The 25140-nt window shown below is 39.2% G+C and overlaps 1 protein-coding gene across 1 annotated transcript in view; it reads right to left on the bottom strand.

The window, feature by feature from the left end:
- man1a1 (mannosidase, alpha, class 1A, member 1) overlaps window positions 1–25140 on the bottom strand; it is a 129673-nt gene that overhangs the window by 27367 nt on the left and 77166 nt on the right. The window contains exon 5 of the mRNA XM_051409770.1: window positions 6752–6846. Within this exon, the coding sequence (XP_051265730.1) occupies window positions 6752–6846 (95 nt within the window). The remainder of the gene's footprint in view (window positions 1–6751; window positions 6847–25140) is intronic.

Genomic DNA, 25140 nt, shown 5'->3' with positions numbered 1-25140 from the left:
CAATAGTAGAGTATTATATTGGCATTGCCTCATAAATACAGTATTGGTTGGGCTCTATAACTCACCATAAATTGCTAATTACAGCTTTTTTAAGCTTGTTCTGAATCCCCTGCTATAAGCCTAACAATGGTTAAAACTCTACCTGTAACTTCCAAAAAAGCAACATAAAGTGCCCAAATAATAATATTATTAGTTTTATTATTATTAGTATATTATCATTATTCCTTAATGTGTGGAAAGTCTATTGCTTGAATTCAACACTGTTCCTCTGCAATAAATTCTAAGATAATGTATTTTGCTTAGGCTGCAGACAACACTGTCTCAGGTGAAAAAACAAATATCTGGTTTCTGGTATCTGGTATCTTCTATGCTGATGACACTCAAGTCTGCTTGTTCCTGTCTTTCCTGTGGCACTAACGGCTTTATTCTACTGTTGCACTTAAATATAGCTCTAAATGAAAACATAATCCAGCTGTCTTAAATGTTAAACTGTCATCAGCCTTTTCTAGGCACACCATTTCCACATATACACTGGATTAATTAAGTTAATTTTCATATCACATCTTCAAGAAAAGACTCGTTGGCAGAGTGGCACTTCACAGGGTCACACAGTATGACAACTAGGCTTTACTAATAGAGCCATTCTCCATCTTGGCCTATTAATCAAACTGCAAGACCCCAAGAGCTCAGGATTGATTGCCTCAGCCTTAGAGCCTGTAGCTGAAGGAGCAAATTGTCCCAAACAGACATTTTTTAACATTTTCTTCCATGAGATAAGAAAAGTGAGCAGGGGCTAAAGATTAAGTTTTAACTTTGGAGTGTAATTAAGATGATGACATTGCTTTCAGCAGATACTTTCTTTGAGTTACTATACTCAATCCCAAAAGGCTCAAACCTTCAGTCTCAGTAAACAGTGCCAAACCTCACTAATACACACCTGATTGCTGATTATTATATTAAAACTTTCTTTGTCATTTGTAATTTAACAAAAGTTTTCAATTTATTGGTTTTATTGTGAATTAGAAGGACAAAAAAATGTTTTTGTGGGTGTGGGATACCATTATGTGTGTAAAAAGAAATGAAAAGCTAATTTCAGGGTGGAGCACAGATCTGGACACCTCAATACGACCCCATTCACACACACAGACACAGACACAGACAGACAGACACAGACACAGACACAGACACAGACACACACACAGACACACACACACACAGGCTCATCCCATTAATGCCAGTCCGTATGCAGTGCAGTGGGAGTGATTTGCAAAAGCTTTATCAGTCTGAATGTTAATAGAAGAGCTATGGGACATACTGGCTGAAGCAGATAACGACTGGGTAACTAGTGTGTGTGTGTTTGTGTGAAGAAGTGAGAGAAATAGAGTGTCAGAAGAAACTGGGAAAATGGTTGGTAAAGTGCTGCTATGGCTTCCAGTGCTAAAGCACGGCAACTTAATATTGTAGGAAACCACATATGTACAGCGTATGGGTGCAGGCAGAATGTTTGTTAAAGCAAGTGATCTGTTGTATCTCCAGGATTGCTAACTAACTAATGTTTCCATTACTTTATATATTAACTTGGAGCATGGTTAAAAGTGTTTTTATTTACAACATTTGTGTTAATCTTTTTTGGGCTAAATGTCTGAGTTGTTCTTAAGCTCAAAAGCATCTGATGTAGTGAATATGTCAAAATATTCCATTTAATTAATAAAGTGATAAATGTATTAAATCTCCCTTATAATACATTTATTCATCATGATTCAGTTAGGAAAAGGCAAATGACTGGCAGCAGAAAAACGAATCTTTTCGAAAAACAAGTATTTTCTTACGGAGTAAAAATAATCTACTTTTAATGAGCTTACATTGGTTGTTTATTCTCTGTTAGAGCCTCTTTGTTCAGAATGTTTAGAACTAATCCAAATCTTTTCATCCGAACCACCAAATCATTTGTTTGATTGTACAATTGAATACCGGTATGTCCTCACCAACAGTTGTATGAGACAAGCTGTAACATTCATTTAATAGAATATTTCACCGGCAGATATCTTGACTGTTCCGGAGATGCAATTCTTTGCCTCTGTAAATCTTTAATTCAAGTTATCAAAAGATAAATTCATGGAAAAATGTCCCTTTATCCATCTGGCTGCAGTACCACCAGAATTTGTGGCAGATCAATTTGACAAATCAATCGGATCTTTGCAGCATTTTCCGCTCAGTTAGTGGCAATCAATGGTTTTATGCACAGAGCAAGAGAAAAGGGGGAAAGTGAGGGGGGGGGATATCAGTTCATGGCCAGCCTGTGATCCTTTATAAGGTACCGTACCCATGATTTATCAGACATCGCAAGTGGCCAAGTTGAGGCTGTTTGAGGTGTCTCCTGAAGATATATCAACTGCACATCAAGACAAGATTTCCCACTGACCACCCTGATGAATAATTCTATGAAGATTTCTTTTGAACTTCTATCATGACTAATTTAGAGTGCTTTCATAAACATGCACGCTGCTTTATCCTGGTTTGTTACTGGTCTTTCATGGATGAGCAGTCTGGTGACCGTTTGGGCTTATTAGTGCATGAATTTCCATTACATCTCTTAGCATGAATCCAATTCCCTGTTCTCTGTTCTGTTCAACATCACTTGATTCCAACATATCAAAGGAATTCCCGGACCAGTGTGAACTCTTGTTACAAATACAGTCCACTTTTCAAGCCAATTCAAGTGTTTAACTTAAGATAAAGAAAGAAAACAAACAAAGGGGGAAAGATGATGGAAACTATATTCAGATCTATTCGGCCTGGCCTGTTTTTATGTTTACTTAAAGAGTGCCTTAACTTTAAGTGAACCTTTTCTTTCACCTTTCACCATACTGCATTGATGTTCAGGTATGCTCTAGGACCCTCTGACATTGCTACTCAGTATGGTGACAGGTACAACAGTTCAAACCTATCAGTGATTCTAATAGGTGGTGTGAGTGTGGTTACAGGTGAAACAAGATTGGAACATTAAACCAGACAGGGCAGCAAAATACTGTAGCTTACCACCTTCACAGTGGTGTTAAATTACTCTCTAAAAAGCCAACAGACAGCTAAAGAAGCAGATCTGATAAGGTGACAACCACATAGGACATTTGGTTCCCATAATACTAACAAACAAGTCTATAGTGAGGTCAACAGGGTTGTCTTTTCACAGGTAAAACTCAAAAGCTCTTCAAGCTGTTTGAGCTTGTATTTACAAGAGGATTAAGTCCTTTCAGATTCTGCACTATGTTCAATTCAAAGTGTTCATCTTTAGAAAAGAACTAAAAACATGTAGAGACTTCAACAAAAACTTTGTTGAACCTTTGACTCGTATTAATTTATCTGTAAAACCACATCTTGAGTGCAAAAAGAAGCTAAGAAAGGAAATCACATTTATGGCAACTGAGCAAACACGGTTTATTTGGTTTAGGAGCAGTAAGACATTTGAAACTGTGGCCTTGTTTCTTGTGGCGTCTCTTGGGCTTTTTAGATAGCTGCAGGGTAGTGTGATAAAAAACTGCAGTCAGGGACTAAAGAGAACAAGGCCATGGAGTGGAGTGGACCTACAATATCATGTCCCAAAACAGAAGAAGATACTGGGTCACTCATGGCAAGATGGATGGACTGAGGAAGGACGGAGAGGGAATACAGGAAAGTGGGATGTGAACATTTTTGGATAGTGGGATGTTTAAAAATGAAGGAGAAGACATTGAGAGTAAAAGAGGGAGAGGGGAGCAATAAGGATGAAGGCAGTGATGATAATTGGACCTCATTTGCAAGTGTGTCTGTGTGTGTTTTACAGATTTATTCTGCTTCAATGTGGGTCAAGGTTATGTAGGTAGTCTAACAACACTGATGTTTCTTCTCAACTGTTCTCAGCTGAGTTTTCCCCCTTGTCTCTGTTTAACCTGCATCCAGCGAATAAAACATATTCTGGGAGACAGTGACAGTGAGAGAGGAGAAAGTGTTTCATTTCCAAACTGTGTATTTGTTGTCTAGTCTACATTTGAATGAGAATAGGAGGTTTGTGATGTATAGCACTTAATGTGGGTGTGTTACATTGGCATCTAACTAAAGGCTAAATGCAAGTAACCAACTAGAATAATCAGTACAACCTAATTTTCAAAGATGTTATATGACCACAGGTATATACTGATTATACCTGTTAAATAGTTATGAATGGATATTTAGTCTGTGGTATACAACTAGGTTTGGGTTTACATTTTATAGATTATACTTTTGATTAAGATCTGTTCCTCAGTTTATCATTTAATCCTGGTTACATTTTTGGCATATTAACAAAATATCCCGAGAGCAAAAATACAGAAAAATATAAACATCCTGTCTTGCTATGTGTGTGTGTTGTGTGACTGGATGAATATATTGGCTATATTGGAGTCTATCACCGGTTGTTCTTTCGGGTAATTTTTGTCTTTTTATTTAGCTAATTCAATGGTCTGCCTCTGTGGAACGAGAGCTGCTGCTCAGTGGCAGACGTTCAGTGGCACAGCACACACACTGAGCCAAAGAACGAGTGAGAGAAAAAACTGCTGTAGAGACAGAATATTTTCACATCTATGTCAGTAGATTGGGGTTTATTTTGACCAGTTTGACAACAAGGAATACAGTAATATGGTGATTTACAGTGGCTCCGACCAGGACTCTGACTCTGGGGAGGACAAAGACACGGTGGGGACAGGCTGGAGCCATCAAGCGGGAGAGGAGCGAGAGGGAGGTCGTATTTTCATATCTAACGCTGTTAGACAGTTAGACACCAGAGTCAGCGATTGTTGGAACAGTGAAAAGACTATTTTGGTGAGTTTTGTTTAGCTTCTGTTGATGAGTTAGAGAAGGTATACGGTTGTATTTTTCCACTGAAAAAACTGGTGCTTTATTTACTTCCTTTCTTGACATTCTGAGTTATTCAATAAAGCTAAGAGAGCTTGCTGCACGTAGTGAACTGGCCACTCATCTCAAACTGGATGTGTTGGACATATCAAGATATCTCCCAACCTACTGGATGTTTTACACACTGAGCTGGACACCCTTGCTTTAACTGATTCTGGAGCATTCTGGCGCCACCTTGGACTTTCATGAAGCTTGTAAGTGATTGTTCCGGTCCACCATATTGTAAATACCATACGCTGATGCATGCATAACTGCCAATTTAGGCAACAGCGCAGCAGGTCTAAATTTTGCTCCAACAAAGTCATTTCCAGGAATCGGTACATGGAATTGAAAAACATGCATTTAAACAAATTACTGGCTTCTTTTAGATATGCAACTCGCCTTTTGATGTTATACAAGAAGAAAACTTTCAGCCAGAAATAGGAGTTTAAGTTCTGTGCTCAGTGGTGCATCCCCCACTGTGGTGCTGGGTGTATGTGTTACTGTAACGTGTGAATAGTAATATGTGTGTGCGTAGGGATGTTGGCGGTGTGTGCTTCCAAGCTATCATAGCTCAGTCATGCAGGTAAAGTCATCATCACTGGCAATCTGCTCAAGCCTCCAGGGGATCATGCATGCGCACACTCATACGCGCATGCACATGAACACACACTCGCAGAGTTTCTCCCTGGGGTGTTTCTTACTCCAGAGAGGAACATAGGGGGGGGGGCACAGAGTCCATTCACCCATACAGAAAGAAAGGAAATTAATTTGTCACAGCACATTTATCGTCAGGACAACCTGCCTTTTAATTAACGGCTGACAAACAGCAGAGAGTCGAGTCTCTCTCTGGGGAGAGAGAGATAGAAAGAAAATTGAGGAGAAAGAGAGTGCTCCCCTCATCACTTGTGATTGACAGAGGAACTGGAGTGCAAGGGTGGCAGACCTAGAAATGTTCTTTATGGTTCCCGTGTTGTTGGTGCCAGATATAGATCCTAAAAGATGATACTGTGTGCTATCTTAGCTTAGAAAAATAATGATGTAATATAATAATAACTATTTTGTAATTCATATTCATTGTTTGTGTAGGTGTATTTAAAGTATGGTTTAGTTTAGACTACTCTGTTAAGATTGACATCATGGTTATGGCACACAGCAGTGACTGTTGGTATAAAATTTGAAGACGTCACCGTGAGATCTGGGTAATCTTAACATTTTAAAATATAGTTAAATGTCAGCACTTGAATGCCAAATTACTGCAGATAAAAACCCCAGTCCCTCGATATGTACAACCACTAGAAGAAGAGTCTGTGTGCATTATATTATGGATCAATTCACATTTAAATAAACCATCACACAGGCTGAATCCAAAAATCCAATCCAAAATCTATCTCCATCATGAACTCTCATGTGTTTCTGCTTGTGTGTGTGTGTGGCAGTTAAACACATGGGCATCCCTTTGACAGTATGTCGCAGTGTGTTAATAAAGGCTGACTGTGGCCTATAACACTGACAGACAGTTCTCAGAAACTTTTGTTTTGTCTTTTGAGTGCTACTTTAGTTTCAGAGCCAGCGGCTGGCATGTAGTCCTGGATGATAAACCAAACAGCGTCTGTCTGACAAGCCCCGCTCTGTCATGTAAAGCTAAAACATCTCAGCTTCGTGTGCGAGAGTGGAATAGAAAGAGCTTGTGTTCACCCGGCTCACATCAAGCCTCAGACCAAAGAGCTCTTTAAAGTATCGAGCCATAAAAACAGACCTGCTGCCTCAAATACCACCAGAGTGGACTGCTGTGAGAGAAAGACTGAGTGTGTGTGTGTGTGTGTGTGTGTGTGTGGGGTTCTACCTCTTGAGGTTAAGCAGGCCCCAGGGGATGCCGGTGGGCGTTTTGAAGGCTGGCAGCAGCTTTTCACCCAGCTCCACCGCCTTTCTACGGAATACCTGAGAGAGAAAGAAAGACAGCATCTCATTTACAAGATGTTTCTCCTTGCAGAAAAAGGCTTTCACATTTCCATGACCAACTCTTGAGAAAGACACTGCACCCAACAAAGGCAGCACACAATGAGCATTTGTACACAGTATTAGTTAGGGAAGGGGAAGCCATGAAATTGTAATCGTTACAGAGCAACAATTTAACTGATGATTATTTTGTTGCTTAATTGAGTAATCGCTTGTTATAATATCCCACAGCCCAGGGTGATTGCTTATTTTATTTGATCTATACACTAAAAACAAAAGGTTGGCATCAATCTTTTCGATTTTTGACAACTTCTAATGAAACTATGTTCAACAAATGTACTGTAATTATCGCTAACTAACTATCACAAAACTGTACTGTGCGGGTTTATAAATAAAAATCACAGTCTAAACTTAAAATGTATACATTTTATTCAAATAACATCAAAAATGGAAGCAGCCCTGTGTAATGGTACAAAACAATTCAGGAATTCACTTTGGTAATAACATGAAGACCATTGACAGTTATAGGACAAAGAAAAGCATCAAATCCTCACATTTAAGAGGCTGGGACCAGCAAATGTTAATTAACTAATCGATTAATCGAAACATCGTTGCAGCTCTTAATTCTTATCGGCTATGTAATCCTGCCTGAATTTTCCATGTCTGTTCTTCTAGAACCAAAGAAAGTCACATATAAAGAACAGATTCACATCATCTCAAAAGTTAATGAATGTGGCAGCTTTGTGCACAATGTCAGAAAACAGGAAATTGATGCATTTTCTTCAGTCGGTATCCGCTCATAGAACTAAAACTACTAGGAGCTGTAGCACCGGCCAAACCACAGCACCAAGGGACGAATTCCTGCTCTGTGCTTTCATCCAGCGCAACAAAGGACATCTACACAACTAAAGTCAAAGAAGAGGTGGGAATAAATGACTGTAAATATACTCCTACTTCTTTTCAAACATATACGATTTAATTAGTTTTGTATTCATCGAGTTTGTGTATAAGTCATTATCATTAATTTCCTTTTAATGATATTTTGTCTCATCTTTTTCTCTTATACATGTTTTAAATACATATAAACAAAGAAGCTCACTGAATTTACATTTCAAGTATTGTATAGAATTAATCTTCAATACTGATCTTTTAAAATCTAAACTTTCCCCTTATTGATATGTAAAGAAACCTTAAGTCCTTCCTTCCACTCTTTTTATCCTTTTATTCCAGGCTTTCCCTCTTTCCTGTCTCCTTCCTTTTGTCCGTGTAATCTTTTGCCAATATCGTTCCCAGGCTGCCTTATTGTTGCTTGCAGCGACATTTGTGTTTTCCATCTGTAATTTGAGAAAAATTACAGATTCCGTACCCCATTTAGTTTTTTGGAAGTTGACTTGCACTATATAAAAATGTAATTATAAGATATCTTCCAGTAGAACCCTTCCAATAGGGCTTAAAACTCAAAATAACAAAGTCTGGAGCTGAAGAAGAAGCTGGCATATACACTGAATATTTCAAAAGGCACGATGTAAACATTTTAATACCAGTTTAATGCTACAAGAAAATGGATTTCGGGCCAATTTACCAATTACAATGAACAAGTCTGGAGGGAATAAGTCTACATCTGATTGAACATGACTAATTACAGTTGTGGAAACTAAATGGGCAGAATGATTGGACTATGTACATGCAAAACATCCAGCAGTGTTTCCACGTCAGGGTATTTCGTGTATCACTACAGAAACTGACTGGCTGAAGAAGGTCCTTTAAGATTTCTGTCTTTGCTGCTAAACAGGAAAACTCACTGAGGACGATGAACCACATTTTGGTGCTTTAATGATTCTCCACTCACTGGAGGTAACGAAACATAAGCCACGACTTGAAAATAAAAATACAAACTTCTTGTAAACAGCAGTGAGTCAGCCCTCTAAGCCAGACGTTTGAGGTTTTACTTTTTCTCATTCCTTTGGTATCTTTTAGAATAAGATATCAAGTGGAGCTGGTAAACACGAGAGTGTGTTGTGTACTTCAGTGTACTGACATCTATTTACACAGTTTTAGAGTGAGTTAAATTGTTTTTAAAGTTACCCTCTATTCCACTTGGAACCGCCAGTGTGTGCAGAGGTGTTTCTTTAAATAACTTCATGGCTATTCAACTGTAAAATAAGAGCAAAAGATAACATATATCTGGATCTGGGGCCTGTATAAACTGGGTTATAATGTATCTTAGACCTGAATAAAACTGGGCGATGATGTCCTTTAAAAGTGAATTTCTGGTAAATGTGTAACACGACTTTTGACCTTTATCTTGTTAACATGGTTTGTATTTTTCTTGGATGTGTTGCCTTTTATTTGTTGTTTGTGGCACTATCTATAACAGAATTAATGCTTGATTGTTGACCTTTTTCAAATTATTCTTAACCACAAGTCATTGGTTTCATTGTCAGACTATGATGTTTCTGCTACAGCTCATCAGCTACAAGTGTTATTGAATTAGATTTTCCGGCCTGAGCTTTTGTGTTAGCATATCTGGTTGGACAGCTTTGAAGCGATTTTAGCCCTGGGGCTGTGGTGTCTCTTAGGTGTCTGATTTTGTTGGCTGTAAAAGTGAAGTACTTCCATATTTGGCTCCTGGCTCGAGTTTAGTCAAGCAGTTAAGATAGAATGGGATGTGGCCCAAGACGTGGTGGACTGTTTGACACTGCTGCCAAGGATTCAGCAGCTTGACCCGAACTGCTGCTGCTGTCCACGGAGTGAGAATGACGCTATGTCTGTTTTAGTTTTTCCGTTCACTACTGCAATCCACATGTATAAGGTCTTCACAGCTTGATGCAGGATGGGAGCACTAAATCAGTTAATGGGAAATGGCAAAAGCCCAAGCCTAGTACAACAATTACCAAAAGTTGAAGCAGTGGTACAACATTAAGCTGTATGAATGAGGAAACAAGTTCACTTGTTAAAGAAAGGATATCATTTACATCCACAAAGTAGTTAAAAGAATCAAGGGGCATAGAGCGTGGGAACGTGCACATCCATAAAAAACCTCTGAATCCAGAATATAAATGCAGGAAACCAAGCAAAACTTCTGTTTTGCTACAGTCTCGAAAAACTTTTCCGCCTTACTTGCTTTGCTGCATTTGCAAATCAAACACAGCTCTGATCTGACACAGCTGACTGACTATGAATCTGATCAGGTTTGCAGAAAGCAGGCCTATTTAAAATGCCTTTTGTATCTGCTGTGCATAAACTCCCAAAGAGAGAGAACACCAAACATTGTTGAATTATGGGATTTAATTACAAAGGACTGCTATCACTCCCAATATACACATGATGAAAATATTGATAGTTATGTTAAGCCTCACAACCAACTCTAAATCTTACTGCATGGGTATTGATATAGGATTCCCACTCAAAGTCAAAGCAAGCTCTCACAAATGCACCAAATTAGCATTTAAACTCAGGGCAACAACACTACTATCTTCTACACCTTCTGCCCTCTTGTTTCAAGGATGAAGTTTGAAAACTACTGGTTCATGAGTGCAAGCGTGCAGTTCTCTCTTTTTTATCGTCCATCCATTATTCTTTGAATCAGTGTAGTAATATCTTTCATACACACAGAGGTGGTACAGTAGCATACACTATGTCAGCAAGCTGGCAGCTCTGTTCCCAAAGGATCTACCACTCAGCAGGGTGTGAGAGACGGAGGCATGGTGGAGAAAAGATTTGTGAGGAAGAAAAGCTCAAGAGGCTACTTGTCAAAACAATATGTCAACCTGACAGCTTTTTTTTTTTTTTCCAAAGTCAGAGGTAGGAAAAAGGGACTGTGAGTTGGATTAGAAAATATGGTATTCATGTGGAATGAGAAAACATGTTGGAATGACAACATCGAATTCTGGGATTAACCATCGGAACATTGTTGGCCAGAAGCAGCAATGTCACAATGTCCATGTGTTTGACATTGTCAAGATGCCACAAGTGATGTTTTTTCTGTAGAACTGGTTGCTCATATTAAGGTGTCTGCATTGTCCAGCACAAATGAAAAATCTAGTCATAACAATATTTGTCATATATGTATAAATATGTTGCTTTGGTGAAGAATTAACTTTTCAATTAAATTAAAATTTCAGGTCCAACCAAAGACTATGTGGCTGTAGAAATTTTTTTAATATATATATATTATATATATATATATATATATATATATATATATATATATATATATATATATATCCTTGTTTCCCGTCAAAGCTGTCTAACCCCATAAAGGCATTTTCAAGCAAGGTCGCACTTACTCAGACTGGAAGTCCTTCACTTCAGTGGATGGTAAATTATGGGCAGTAATAAATTAATGACCCCCTTCCAGAAAGTCAGAACTTTGTCCAGTGGACACTGGATTTTCAAAACTCTGGCTTAAAAAAAGTTGTGCGAAGTAGAAGTCTTTTAGTCCATTGGGATACCCCTAAACATAGACTTTATTTAAAGGTGTTTGAACCAATAGTTTTATATTAACACTGGATCAAAGGACTAGGTGTTGCATAAAAGAGGATTTTTGTGTATAAAACTCCCTGTTAGTGGCATCTAGTGATGTAGTTGCAGACTGCATCTCCCTCGCTTCACCCTCCCCTTCGTGCAAAAACCATGACAAGCCCTACATAGAACCAGAGGCACAAAAACAAAGACGTACATTGTTGGTATTGGAGAAATGGCAAAACAGGCAGACTAAACATATATCAGCTTGGAGGTTATGCACTGTTGTGTAGACTTTAATCTTATTAAATTATTAAAATATTGATACATTCCCTCACACACTAAGTCTGTTTCTAATATCGTTATCTTTCAAGACTTATATTTGTATTGTATTTCACAAAGATCTACATGATGCACTATTCAGGCAAAGATTCGTGGTGGCACTTTTGACACCAAATTACCCCACTGTGTGTGTGTGTGTGTGCACACTGTGGGAGCAGGAACGTGTTGAAACAAGGCGTCAGATCCCAGTGATTAATGTCTTTAATAATGCCAGGAGCACACTGAGGGGGAGAATAAAAACACTCCCAGGGAGGCACAGAAGAATAAATTAAACACACCTTGTGTCCAAGGCCATCAAGCAAACTGCCAACAAGCTTTAATAAGCAACTGACTTATACAGACACTGAGGAACACACACACACACACACACACACACACACACACACACACACACACACACACACACACACACACACACACACACACACACACACACACACACACACACACACACACACACACACACACACACACACACACACACACCTTGTGGCTGAAGTCATTTGTAAAAGCTGATGTTGATAATCACATTTTACACCTCGCCCTTCTGACAAAAGTTTCCATCAGGAAAATTAACTACTTTACTGTGTTTTTGTGTTTTAACTTAAGTCACTTGATAAATCAGTATCAGACAATTTATTTATTTATAATTTTTAATAAGTGATGTAATGACTCCTGATATAAACAAGCCATTATATGTTAGTGGTTAGTGTGTTTGGGTAAATTACACTGAGAGATGAGGCGGATATTGTGTATTTTATTCTTTAAATGAGTATCTCATTCAGTCAATCCAAGTCTAATAAAAAGCCTGACCATTACATCTCCTCTAATCAGTGTACATGTTGGCGGACAGAAGCATGAACGTACAGTACAGACATGCCAAGGATATCTTTAAAATCTGAACTATGAATACTGTATCGACCTCAAGAATTCACGTATCTGTCAGGCTGTAACCTAATATGATCCATTTTGATTAATTATAAATGTACGATTGAATTGAACATAATCGTGGTTGTCTATGAAAAGGTCTTCTGATTTCAAGTAAGGCACATTGCATAGATCACCTACAGGCATATTTTAATAAGTTTTATTCTTTTTAGAATAAGGAAGAAGTATAGGATTTTGAAAGTCAATAGTCACCTCAACTCAGAGCCTCTTCAATATTTAAGACACAGTTTAGAAATACTAATCAGAACCGTCATCTTAAGTCCAGATTTGTGACAGTGGAGAGATACAGTAAACGGGTAATTAACCTACAAAGAAAAAAACCCAACAAATTGTGATTATTCAGGCCAGAGAATCATCAAAAAGACAATCAGAGACACAACAGGGCTGGTTAAAGCTCCTGTGAGGAGTAATGAAAAGAGAAAGGAGGTAGAAAGACAAAGAGAATTTGCTCTACTTTCAATCCTCCGGAAGTTTTGGCCATTATATTTGCCCTCCACAAAGTCATTTAATCCACAGAAGGAGAATAAAGTGTGTGTTTTAAGGAGATAGAGACAGAGAATGAGAAAGGCAGAGAGAAAAAAGACAAACAAAACCAGTCAAGAAGTAGTTACGTGCATGGAACTTGTACCACCGGGGAGTTTGCCTTGTAAAACCCTCTTGTGCGTATAATTAGTGTGTTCGTAGAAACTGAAGACATTTTAGTCACAAAGTTACACAGTCTTTGTGTGGTATTTTAAGGCTGCTATTTTGGTTTAGGGTTCACACTGGATTTAGGATTAGAAGGTCAGGCTTAGGTTTCAAGATACAAAGAAAATGAGACAGCAGAAACGATTTCAGCCACCAATCATATTCAATAGAAAGCATCAGATTTTAGTGGCTCGGCATCAAACATCGGTTGCTAGACTTACCGCTCGTGTAGAGGGTCTGGTTTCACCACCAGTTGCCTCAATGCAAGACACGTGATGATTAAATCTTGATATTAACCTATTGAAAGGTTTTGTTGGATATGTGTTGTAGAAAATCACTAAATGAAGTGCAAGTAAGAGAGGAAAGTTGAGTCGATACGACTTTTACACAAACATGACTGATGTTTTTCCACAGGGTATAGATTTGTTCTCACCACTGTCAACAATGTGAAGAAGCCAATTGTTAGTGGGGCGTAAAACACAATACAGGCGTCGTCACTGACACAGCTTTTGTCTTTTTGTAACAACAGATTCAAATTTCTGACAAAAAAAGAAACAGAGAGAAACAGAAAGATGACGTCAATGACTGCACAAACTATTAATGCTCACACAAAGTTGGCTTTAATTGACCTACTGTACACCCTGTACAGGAACACCAGTCATGTTTGTAAAGAACAAAATACCTGGAATGAATTTGTTTCTCTGGCTTTCCCAACAGCTATGGGGTGAAAATATAGTTCTCACAAACTTACTGCGATGTGGAGAGCCAGCAACATTAATAAAAAAGACTCCAGTAGAGCAAATTCTAAATGATCTAAAACAATAAAATATAACTGAAAACATAACACAATCTTCACTGAAAATATTCTAACTGTACTAAGGTACAACTAATGAGTTTGCTCAGCTGTCACGAAAACGTAGATGTCCATAAATCTGAGCACATTTACCCATGTTGTTATAAGTTGACAGTTGACAAAACTATCACTAACTTCTGGAGCCTCAGACCAAATTCACTTTGAAAGGGTAAATGATCAGTTGATTTATCGATCAAACCATTGACAGAAAATGAATCTGCACATTTATATTAATTGATTTTGTGTCATTTTTAAAGGAAACATGTCGAGAATATACTGTTACCAGCCTCAGATGTGTGAATATTGACTGGTTAAATTGAATATATTTGGATTTTGGGATGCTTGGTTGGACATTTGAAGAGATTACCTTGAACTGTGAAACACTATTTTCTTGAATTTTTTTAAATCAAACAATTCGTAAGAAAATTATCAGCAGATTAACAATAATAATTTTTTGTTGAGACTTCTTTTGTCAACTGCTGTTTCCAAGATTCAGATCCATATTTACAACTGTTGCAGTCCTACTCCACTCTGTTTTAGCAGTGTTATTAATGATTTTATAACTGAGAAAAATGATGGTCAAATATGAAAAAATATTGGCTATGGTTGTGAGTAATATGAGTTATATACATACACTGATACATTCTTAGCTAACTAAAGCCCTACTGTGAAGTTTTACAGGTCAATTTCTACCTTGTTTTAAGCATTAGTGTCCTTGTAGGTGTAGAATAACTTGCATGGCAGATAAGATGGTCTTGTTATTTGATAACCGCAAATAAAATAAATTCTTTTAGCAAGTAAAAACTGACTTCGGGTATGTAGACCTACAATTGGAAAAACAGCCTAACCATTGAACCCTGATATACAATGTGGTTTAGATTACATTTAGAGTGAAGACAAGTCCCCGCAAGGATTTTAACATTTTATGTAGCCTATATGGAGTATATGCTGTGTGTGTTCACCCAATCAAGTTTTCAGCTCCAACTCTTTAACCAAATGTTGGCACTGTGTGTGTGTGTGTGTGTGTGTGTGGTGTGTGTTGTGTGTGTGTGTGTGTGTGTGTGTATGATTATGTGTTGCAGTCTACAGAGAGTCGACTGGACAGCTCCCTAACTAAGATGAATCACCCCCCAGGCCTTGTGGGACATGTGGCCCAGATTACAGCCGCGTCTGTGGGGACAGAGCGAGCCACGCGTGCCGACACCTCCGCCTTCCTTTCTTGTCCTCCTCCTCCTCCTCCTCCTCCTCCTCCTCCTCCTCTTGGACCCTGACACGCTACCCCTCTTCTTCCCTCTGCCCTTCATCAACTCCTGCCTCCTCTTTCCTCCTCATTTCACCGACACCCCCCCATCACTCTAGAAGACATCCTAAAACTTTTTCCGCCCCCTTTTTTCCTCATTTCTATTCATCTGTGAAACTCTTCCTTCCTCTCCATCTCATCTGTATTTCTTTCAAGTGCTTTCTTGGCTCTAATTTATCTCTACTTGCTCCTTCATTAACTGGCACACACAAAAGTGGAGAAAATCTATTCATAAGATGCTATTTACATACACCAGGCCAACCCATGATTAATTAAATTAACGCTTTCTGACTGTTTTAGTTAACGATTTGTCACTTGTTTTATTAAATACCTTAAAAAATCCAAAATGGTGAACACAGTTTTGTGAAAATGCAGCATGTGGAACTAAATTATAAGTCACAGTCAACCTGAGCGGATTGTAGGTTGTAGATAAGTGAGGCTGAGAAGGTAAAGGCCAGTTATTGGTCTATAGTAACAGGGAAGAAGGTGACAGTTTGCTGCTGCTGTTGTTATTTTCTTCAATTTCAAGTTATTTTTGTTGAATTTTCCTGTTTCATCAGTATTTTTGTTAAGACCGACTCCTGCTGCTTCTTGACCTCCCCTTTTCAGTTTTTCAGTGCCATACATCATCTACTGCTTTTTATATGGGGTGGCAGCACTTCAAGTATCTATGAGGCATTACATTTATATACCTTAACCTCATTCATGATATCAAACACTTCCTTTTGCATACTTCAAGAAAAATATGCGCAAAAAGGCACTCAAGGACGCTTCAAGAAATAAAAAAAAAGGGCCCAGAAAAGTGAGATTTTTTATATCATGAATTAATGAGTCCATGCAGGCAGAACTGAATGATGAGTGCAGATTAAATGTGGAAAACCAGTGTACGGCTGTCTCAGTGTCAGCTGAATGAGGCCGGTATGCAGGCTGCTGCCCTGACAGCTGTATTGGAGAGGCTTAGGCAACACACACACACACACCACTCTGAGGAGGTGACAGCTTTCAGTGGTTAAGAAGCCTGCTGTTGTGTGAATGGTTGCTCTTGTCCTCCTCTCCACTCTCTGTCAAAGTCTCTCTCTCAATCTCTCTGTGGGTTTAATAACTTGCTCCGAGGAGGGAAAACATGGGGTGAAGAAAAATAAACACGGGCTTGAGGAGACGAATTAGAAATAGTTGAAGCAAAGTATGGAGAGGAGAGAGGAAAGGAAAGTAGAAATAAAGATAGGAAAGCAAGGGAAAGATATATCAGAGAGGAAAAGGGGGCGGGATGAAAAAAAATAAAGATGGGAGAGGAGAGGAAAAAAAGGAGAGGAAATGAGAGGCGAGGACGGAGAGGACTCTTAAAGGATGAAAGGAAAAATGAGGAGAGGACAGGAAGGAAAAGGGAAGAGGAAACAAAAGCAGACGGACACTAAGAGCCTATATATTGATTTACATGTTGTCTGATATGCAAATAAAAGAAAAGCAACACAAAATGAAAGAACAATGATGTAACAGTTTCTCTGTTACATAGTTTGCCCAGCAGAGCAGACTGACCTCATAAGTCTGACTTACAGCAGGAAGAAACATGGCTGGCATTCACTCCTGCAAATGTCTCTAAGGTATAAAAACATCTCCCGGCACAGCGCCTCAGGGTGGGATATACACCAAGGTAACGGATGGTTTTGCATGAATGTGACATACATTTGAATAGTATGCAAACAGTAGTAAAATTGAACCTCAGCAACAGTTCAGTGATGCTTGCTGGACCATGAATGCATTCAGCCCAACAGCACGGTTTTTCCCCTGGGTCACTGTGGTGTTAAAATGAGGATCCAGCAATACTTATTGCTGTCCAAAATAATTAAACTCTGACTCTACCTCAACTACCAGAGAGTGCTGCAGGTGAAGGCGTTTGAATGTTAATGAGATGGATGGAGAAATAAAGAGGGAGAGGGAGAGATCAACTCCTGAGTGAATTTGGTGTTTCAGCGGGGGCCGTCTGTCAGCTGTGATAAAACACAAAAGGACACACAAGCAATCACCCCTCACTTCTAGGATTTGCTTGTTTGTGAAGAAAGCGACAGAGAAAGAGGACGGTTGAGAGGAAGACCTCATGTCGTCCAGAGAGGGTTGCCACTCTTTTTAAGAAAACATTTGCTCTGGAGTTTTTCCTGATAATACAGGACACCACTGGCGTTTATGGGACACGCTTTTGTGGCGCTTGTCTGTCACTACACGGTCTTCCCCCAATGGCCTCAGTGGAGCATAAATAACAAAAGTTGCATATCATTTATTTTACAGAAAATTCCTCCTTCTTACCTATTGGCCTATTAAAAAAAGAGGTAAAAAGTATAAGTGTTTTTTGCACATACAATTATCAACCACAACAGCTAATGCACATTTGATCATTAATAGTATGCTGCATGTAGACGTGACAGCAATTCCAAAATAAACATGACGCCCAAAGTTCTCTGCAAATGGTGTGAACAGCTCTTGACTGACATGGGAGCAGAAATGGAGCATTTTTCCGTTCTGCTTTGGTAAACCTGCTTTAAAGCGTCATAGCGCGAAAGGGTTTCTGACCAAAATATGCACCAAGGTCCACGTAGTGGGAGTGCGTGTGAGTGGATAAAATACAATTAAAATGTTCCATGATAGTTAATTCCCAGGATATTTAGTCATTTTGAGGTCAGGTGTTTCCTTGACTGGAAAACTAGTCTCTGAATTCAGTCTCCAGACTTTCCAGGATGAGCAGAAAGAGTGATAGTGCTAGTATAGGAACTATAATCCAACACACAGACCTAAAACCCACATGAAGAAATACAACCTTGTGCTCAAGTTACATCTATTACACTTCTTCTTGGATTTGTTAGTAAAACTGCATGTTCTTAACATTTTACACAGAGCTGAAAGTCAATCGATCACTGGTAAAATGATCATCTCCAATGTGAATACATGCTACTTTTTCCTGTTTTGAATCATTCTAGATGTATTAGTTGGGTGTTTTGTACAGTTAGACAGACATTTCAAAGTTACAACAGTATCTGTGGCCCCTGTTGGCTCTTGATTTATAAGTAAAACTGCATGTTCTTACTGTTTTGTCACTAGAGATTCAATTTCCAGACAAATAATCTTGAGAGATTAAGTTTACACAGAAAAGAGTCTGAGATGTCAAATCAAATTCTTCCCAATAACTTCAATAACTTTATAACTTCCCAAAAAAGAAAGCACTTCTTGGTTAGCACCGTTTCTTTGCAGCAGCCTAACAAGCTGAATAATTTGCAATAGCTTCTGTTTCATGTCTCGGTCTTGACAACAGCAGGAGTTTTCCTGCAATGACTGCCTGACTGTAACAAGTGAGCTGATTTGGACAAAGTTGAATCAAAAAAAGCAAAATACAACACAAAAGTTACTGTAGGCTTTCTTAGTAATCTATCAACCTTATTTAACACAGCATGGGCCAGACATAGAAGCTGGAGGTCCTATAGAGAGGACTTCTAGCTGGAGCTCCCTTATATTCATGCTCCTGCCTACTTTCATCTGAGCAGCTAACTCACCATATCCCTCTTGATTTGCTTTCTGTGCCTTTCTCATGCGTCTCTTGGTTTCCATTTCTCAGGAGTTTCTATTTTGCAATGCAATATAACCCACAAACTGCAGCCTGAAAAAACTTACCACAGTGTTCATGTCATTGATTCCACACCCTAGATTTGTCAAGTCGCAGATATTGCATCAACCCCACCCCATGCAAAACAGTTGCTTATTATTTTAATGCATTAAACAAATCAAACAAATTAGAGCCTTATGGCTAGCTTCAGGTTGCATCCACAGTATCATTTATTTGGTCTGTGCATGGATGAAACCAAATAGTCTTTATTAAATTCCTTTCACAGTCTGTTTCTGTTGCTATAATTTCACACATCCTGCTGCTTAACACATCCCATTCTTAACCATCTGGTGTAATTCACGGGTAGACTCTCATTACACAACCTAAATATCTAATATGTTGCAGCTTACATAATGCAAAAGTGCAGAAGGTTAAAGGTTCAAGCCAATATACATCAACTCTGCTTTCACCGTCCCAAAAGGCAAGAAAATGTCGAGATAGTGTCATTCAAACTGTGACGACAGGGATGTCAGAAGTTTTCCAATCTCCTCTGGGTTCACTGCTGGAAGCCTTTTTCTGAGTTTGACAGACACTTGACAAGAGAGGCAGAAAGGCTTTCTAAGACAAGAAAATGCTTCGGCTTTATCCTTCATCTCAATATTAGCAATCCTTGCCCCTCTGTTGCGTTTGCATATCAATACACAAACATGTGCACACACACGCAATGAGAATCAACTCCTGATAATATTTCCTCGCCTCTCTTGTGGCACGGTCGGTGCTGACTCGGCATACTTTTGACAGTCAGCTCTTTTGACGGTGCTGGTATGGAAATGAAGAAGACCGGGGAAAGTGAATTTACATAGAAAATTGCCATCTCGGTAGGAAAGTTACAGGGGAAGAGTGCACGTTTAGAAGGGCTGAGGGGATAAAAACTGCATTGTGAGCAACAAGCAGCGAGTTGGGTTTAATGCTCTGCTACAATATACATTTAGTCAGAATACATATCAATGCACCTAATATCATCTTATTGTATCAAGTGTAAAACCACCTACAGTACACAAAGGAATCAGTTGCACGAATTCGGCAACATTATACTTTTAAGCTTATAGATATAGCTTCAAAAACGTAATAATGCATTTTTCAATTCGACACAAAGCTACAGGACCTTACGTGTTCTGTAACAGCAACACACTTTTACTCTGTGTGAGAGTGCAATTAATCTCCTAGTCTGGTGGGGATGGGAATGGGAATCTGTTCAGAGTGAATATCTTATATCCAGATTGTGTCTTGATCCAGCCGAGACAGATTGCAGTTAACACCTGACATTTATGCATCTCAAGTGGCCACTTGTGATTGGATTTTTGCTTCCACTGCTCACATTTGATTTTATCTGTTGGGGGGGGAATGCAACTGCTGACAAAACAGAAAGCTACGCGTGTGCTCAGGCCAAGCAGCTTGAGAGGAGGATTGAGCTGGAAATTTGCGTAATGGATAAAAATAATTTTGACTTCAATGGAGGCACTAGAGAATTTCTCGAATTTCTCCGTAGAGCAGGAAAACACATGCACGGCTAAGATCAGTGGGAATAACTGATTATGCGATTGGTCGGAAGCTACAGTAGCTGAATTTATAGGCTTGGAAGCAGTTGCCACGGAAACATAATAATTTGACAATGACAAAATGGAGGCTGACACATTTATGATTAAAGAAAACTCAAATAATGAACGATTTTACTGCTCAGCACACCTCATTTAACCCTACTCAAAACTGTTTGATGATCGGTTGTCAAAGGAAAACTCCAGAACTAAAACATTATGATTAAATACACACATAATTACCATAATACGAGTTAAGTATAAACCACTTGCTAAAACAATGAGAAGGCTATTCACAGGAAACCGACAGATTTCCTATTTAGTCATTCAGTCCATTCATTCACTTCAGCAGCCACATTTGGAATTATCAGGAAGGGTAGTGGGACAAATATAGCCCATAGTAAATGAACTGAACTAACAACGATAAATATTTCAGAAGAATATACTTCCTCAAACAACACACTAAAAGTAGAATTGAAAAAGAGACAGAGAATCAGAGTGAATGCGTGTACGGTGGAGAGAGAGTAAAGTGAAGTGCCATTCAAGTGTCCCAGTGGAGTCAGAGAACAAGCCAGAGCTGGAACCCTGCAAGGCTTTCATCTGAAGGAAAATGTCAAATATTTACTCAAACTGTTCAAAAAGACCAAAGACCGTAAAGAGGCAGCTCTGGTTCCCCCTGGCAAGGCTAACACGGACCTAACCGGTGTCACAGCTGAACCAGCAACAGCACTGCTTCCACGTCGTCCTGTACCATATTTGTTAGGCACACTGGAAGCAGCCTGTCAAGAACTCCACGCCGGGACAAAATAAGTGACCTGGGTTGACACAGGTCTCATGAGTTTAGTGACAAATCATGAACAAACCTAATATTCAAAAGACAAGGGATAAGTCGAAACAAGTTAAAATGGACACAGACGTGGTGATTTTGGGTCTAAATGTCAGAGAGTCACTGCCAAATGTCAGTCACTGCAAAGGTCTATAACTGAGACCTTCTTGTTAAAGGTCTATGATAAAAATCAGGCTATCAAGCCTGAGGGCTGCCCTCTTCGATAGCTTGATTGAAAAAAAGATGGATGTGTTTGGGTCCTCTCTGCACTGGCAAACTAGTTCTCTTATGTGGTACGTGTGAATACTATAACTGTTCCTGTGTAAATCTACTAAATTAAGCTCTTACAAAATAAAACATTTGGATTGGTGTATGCTAGAAAAAAAGAGTTTTGCCTTTTTTGTGGGGAATCCAAATATCTTCAAAACAACAACATAAACTAGCAGGCTTATAGAGGAATATCTTAAAAGTGACAGATTGAGTCTACAAAGAACAGTTTTTGCTTAGTCGGCTGGTAATATGTCTTAAGGTTTCTTCCTTCCGGCGGTTTTGAAAAGACAACAGCTCTGAGGAATTCACTTTAAATTGTCAACGCAACAGTATCCAGCCAAAAGGATATAGTCCCTGTGTGTAATAACAAAGAGATTTTGTCACAGATCTTTATTGTTACTTCAATTCGCTGATAGGCCTGGCAACGTACCAGTACGCAAGTCAAATGCAACGACAGCATCCCAAACATAAAGTCTGTGTGGCTACAATAGAGAAAAGTGCCACAGTCTGAATACTAATGCAAGTCAAGTAGCAGTCCACTATTACTCTAATCATGAACAACAAAAACAACTAATCTGTCAGCTTTAGTACCCATTTTCAAATATTGAACTTAATAGTATTGTTTTCAATTGATACAAATTAAAAAGTAGAGGAACTAACATTTTTTTTACATGTCAAAATACTCAGACTACCAAAATGGCTTCCAGCTTTTGGAGGCCACTTGTCTGGCACCAGAGTTCTGGACATACTGGAGTCTGTGGTCAGTCCAATTAGGATTCTGTTACAGTAATGCAGACGAGATGTAGCACTTGCATGGATGAGTGTCTCTGCAATAGGGTCAGGAAGTAATGGCTGGAGCTGGAAGAAAGTAGACTTTGGGATGGATTTAAAGCGTGGTTTAAATGAAAGGGTGGAATCCAAGATGACGCCCAGGTTGCGGACCTCAAAAGAGGTACAGATGCAGCATCCGTCAATGGACAGCACCAACTGCCAACCCTCTGGACCTTCTTGGACGTCACAGCCATGAGTTGTGTTTTGTTAGTGTTGAGTTTGAGCATGTTGAACATCATCCAGTTTTTTAACTCATGAAAGCAGTTGATGAGTGATTATTGTTTTATTGCTTGGTTTTTTCATATTGTTGTGGAAAACAACAAAACTGAGGAGCTGTTAGGAAGAGAAGCAGTCAGCCAGACAGGCTGAGTGGAGAACAAAGACCTTTAAGGCGGTGTGTAACACAAGTGTTAAACAAAGCTACCTGTCAAACTGCTGTCTGCAAGAAAAAAAACCCTCAGATCTCCACAGCTAGACGACACACACACACACACACACACACACACACACACACACACACACACACACACACACACACACACACACACACACACACACACACACACACACACACACACACACACACACACACACACACACACTTTCCATCTTTCTCAAAGCCAGGTTAGACATGATAGAAAGACAGGCATGCTGTATTAGCCCTTAAAAGCACCAGTCTAACATCAAAAAGACATCAGAGGGAACTGCAGATACACAGATATACAGATCTATCACACACACACACACACACACACACACACACACACACACACACACACACACACAGACACACACACACAGGCCGGGTAACAAAGCCTGGGAGATAGCTGATGAAATTGGACTGTAAGTCCCACCGAGCGGTGAGTTGCTTGGTAAGGAGTTGGGAGGCACGCAGCCGGTGCTGGGTATTAATATTGAGCAGCGAGCTGCAGGGCATGGCGCACTTTCACCCAAAATCTGGACTCTAAGACATAAGACAACATGGACACAGTCGGGTTGGAACCAAAGCCGAGCTGAAGAGCTTCACGTTTGGACCAACAACTAAGGCCAGACAGGGACATTCACTGTTGAATTCATAAAAAAAAAAATGTACTGCTGCATAATGTAGCACCTGTAACTTTTTACATGAAATTACAAGAAAAAGTTCTTGGGAGTCCCAAACCCATTCTTTCCTACTGAAGACATGCATCTTTAAAAACTATTTCCTGAAACAGCTGGGCACCGTAGACTTTAGAAAACATTACTCAGACAGGAAAAAACTGAACATGTTTGGGGGCTGTTTTCAGCAGATTAATACACATTTGGAGCACTAAAAGTTATTTACAGCAACGGGATGGTGTATGTGGGATTGACTGAAATTAATAGAATAGATTCTTTTTGCTTTTCCAGGGAATTTGTTTCCACAGTCTGTACATAGCCATACACAACATAAACACAAGATAGGCATCCAACACATCACATTTATACATACAGTCCACATAGTATTTACACATAACTGCTACCGAGGTGTTTTGTTGAGAATTGCTATATGACAGTGGGGATAAAACTATTCCAGGCCAGTGATCTGTATCGGCGCCTGGATGGGAGCAATGTGGGAAATGGGTTGAGGGGGTGCCTGGTGTCATGTGCTGTGATGACTAAATATAGGAATATGATATAGCTTTGGAAACACTGGCCGGATCAGTTCATTGTAGGTTTTGTTCTTTCTAGACAATAAAAATAATACATAATATAATATAATATAATACCACACGATCCTTTACATCTGGTATGCTATGCTAGGCTAACTGATCTCAGTGCTACTCAGGGATGCAGCCTAATGGGTAAGCCCTGCAGCCTCGCCCAAGGAAACTCTTGCTCTTTTCACGCTGCTGAGCAGAGCAAAGGCCAGTTATATTCTAAAGCCACATTTGCACCACGCTTGCTGGAGCTGTAATTAAAAAAAAAAGCAGAGAATACTACGCTGAGATGCTTTGTATTTCACAATCTGTACTCGCGAAAAGTGAAACAGTTTGGGTCAATAGCTTTTTAATCAGAGCATTTACTGGAACTGCTTCAAAATGAGTGCAGAAGCCTTGAGGCAGACCTAAAATATCGGGATGCAATGAGCTGGTCCGTGCTCTGCAAATGCAAGTTTGTTAATCACATTGGTTTTAAAATGCTCTTATAGCCAGAGAGAGCTGGCTATTCAGCAAGGTTCAGTGCATTACCGGAGGAAAACTTTCTCAACTACTACTATAGTTTTACAAGGTCAGGCTTTTCCTTAGCCCACTGATGCAGTAATGGTCAATTATACAACTAGTGCTGTATGTAATTAATCAAACCTCATCTTAACTGAACAAAATCAAACAAAAACTAAACTCGTAAAGCAACGTTTCCTCATGTATTCGACACACACGAAGGAAATATGAAAGAAAGAGAAAATAAGAAACCAAACAGTGTAAAATAAGACCAAAAAAATGACACAAGGATGAATGACAGGAGAACAAGTTAGAGATACGAGCAGAGAGAGAAAGCTCAACAATAGGCATGTCAGAGTCAACTGCTAATCTGTGATTAGATAGCGCCACG

Source organism: Dicentrarchus labrax, unplaced genomic scaffold (genome assembly GCF_905237075.1).
Source record: "Dicentrarchus labrax unplaced genomic scaffold, dlabrax2021, whole genome shotgun sequence".
Lineage (NCBI taxonomy): Eukaryota > Metazoa > Chordata > Actinopteri > Moronidae > Dicentrarchus > Dicentrarchus labrax.
Note: the sequence above shows the minus strand (reverse complement) of the source record. Positions and strands in the feature narration are given on the sequence as shown.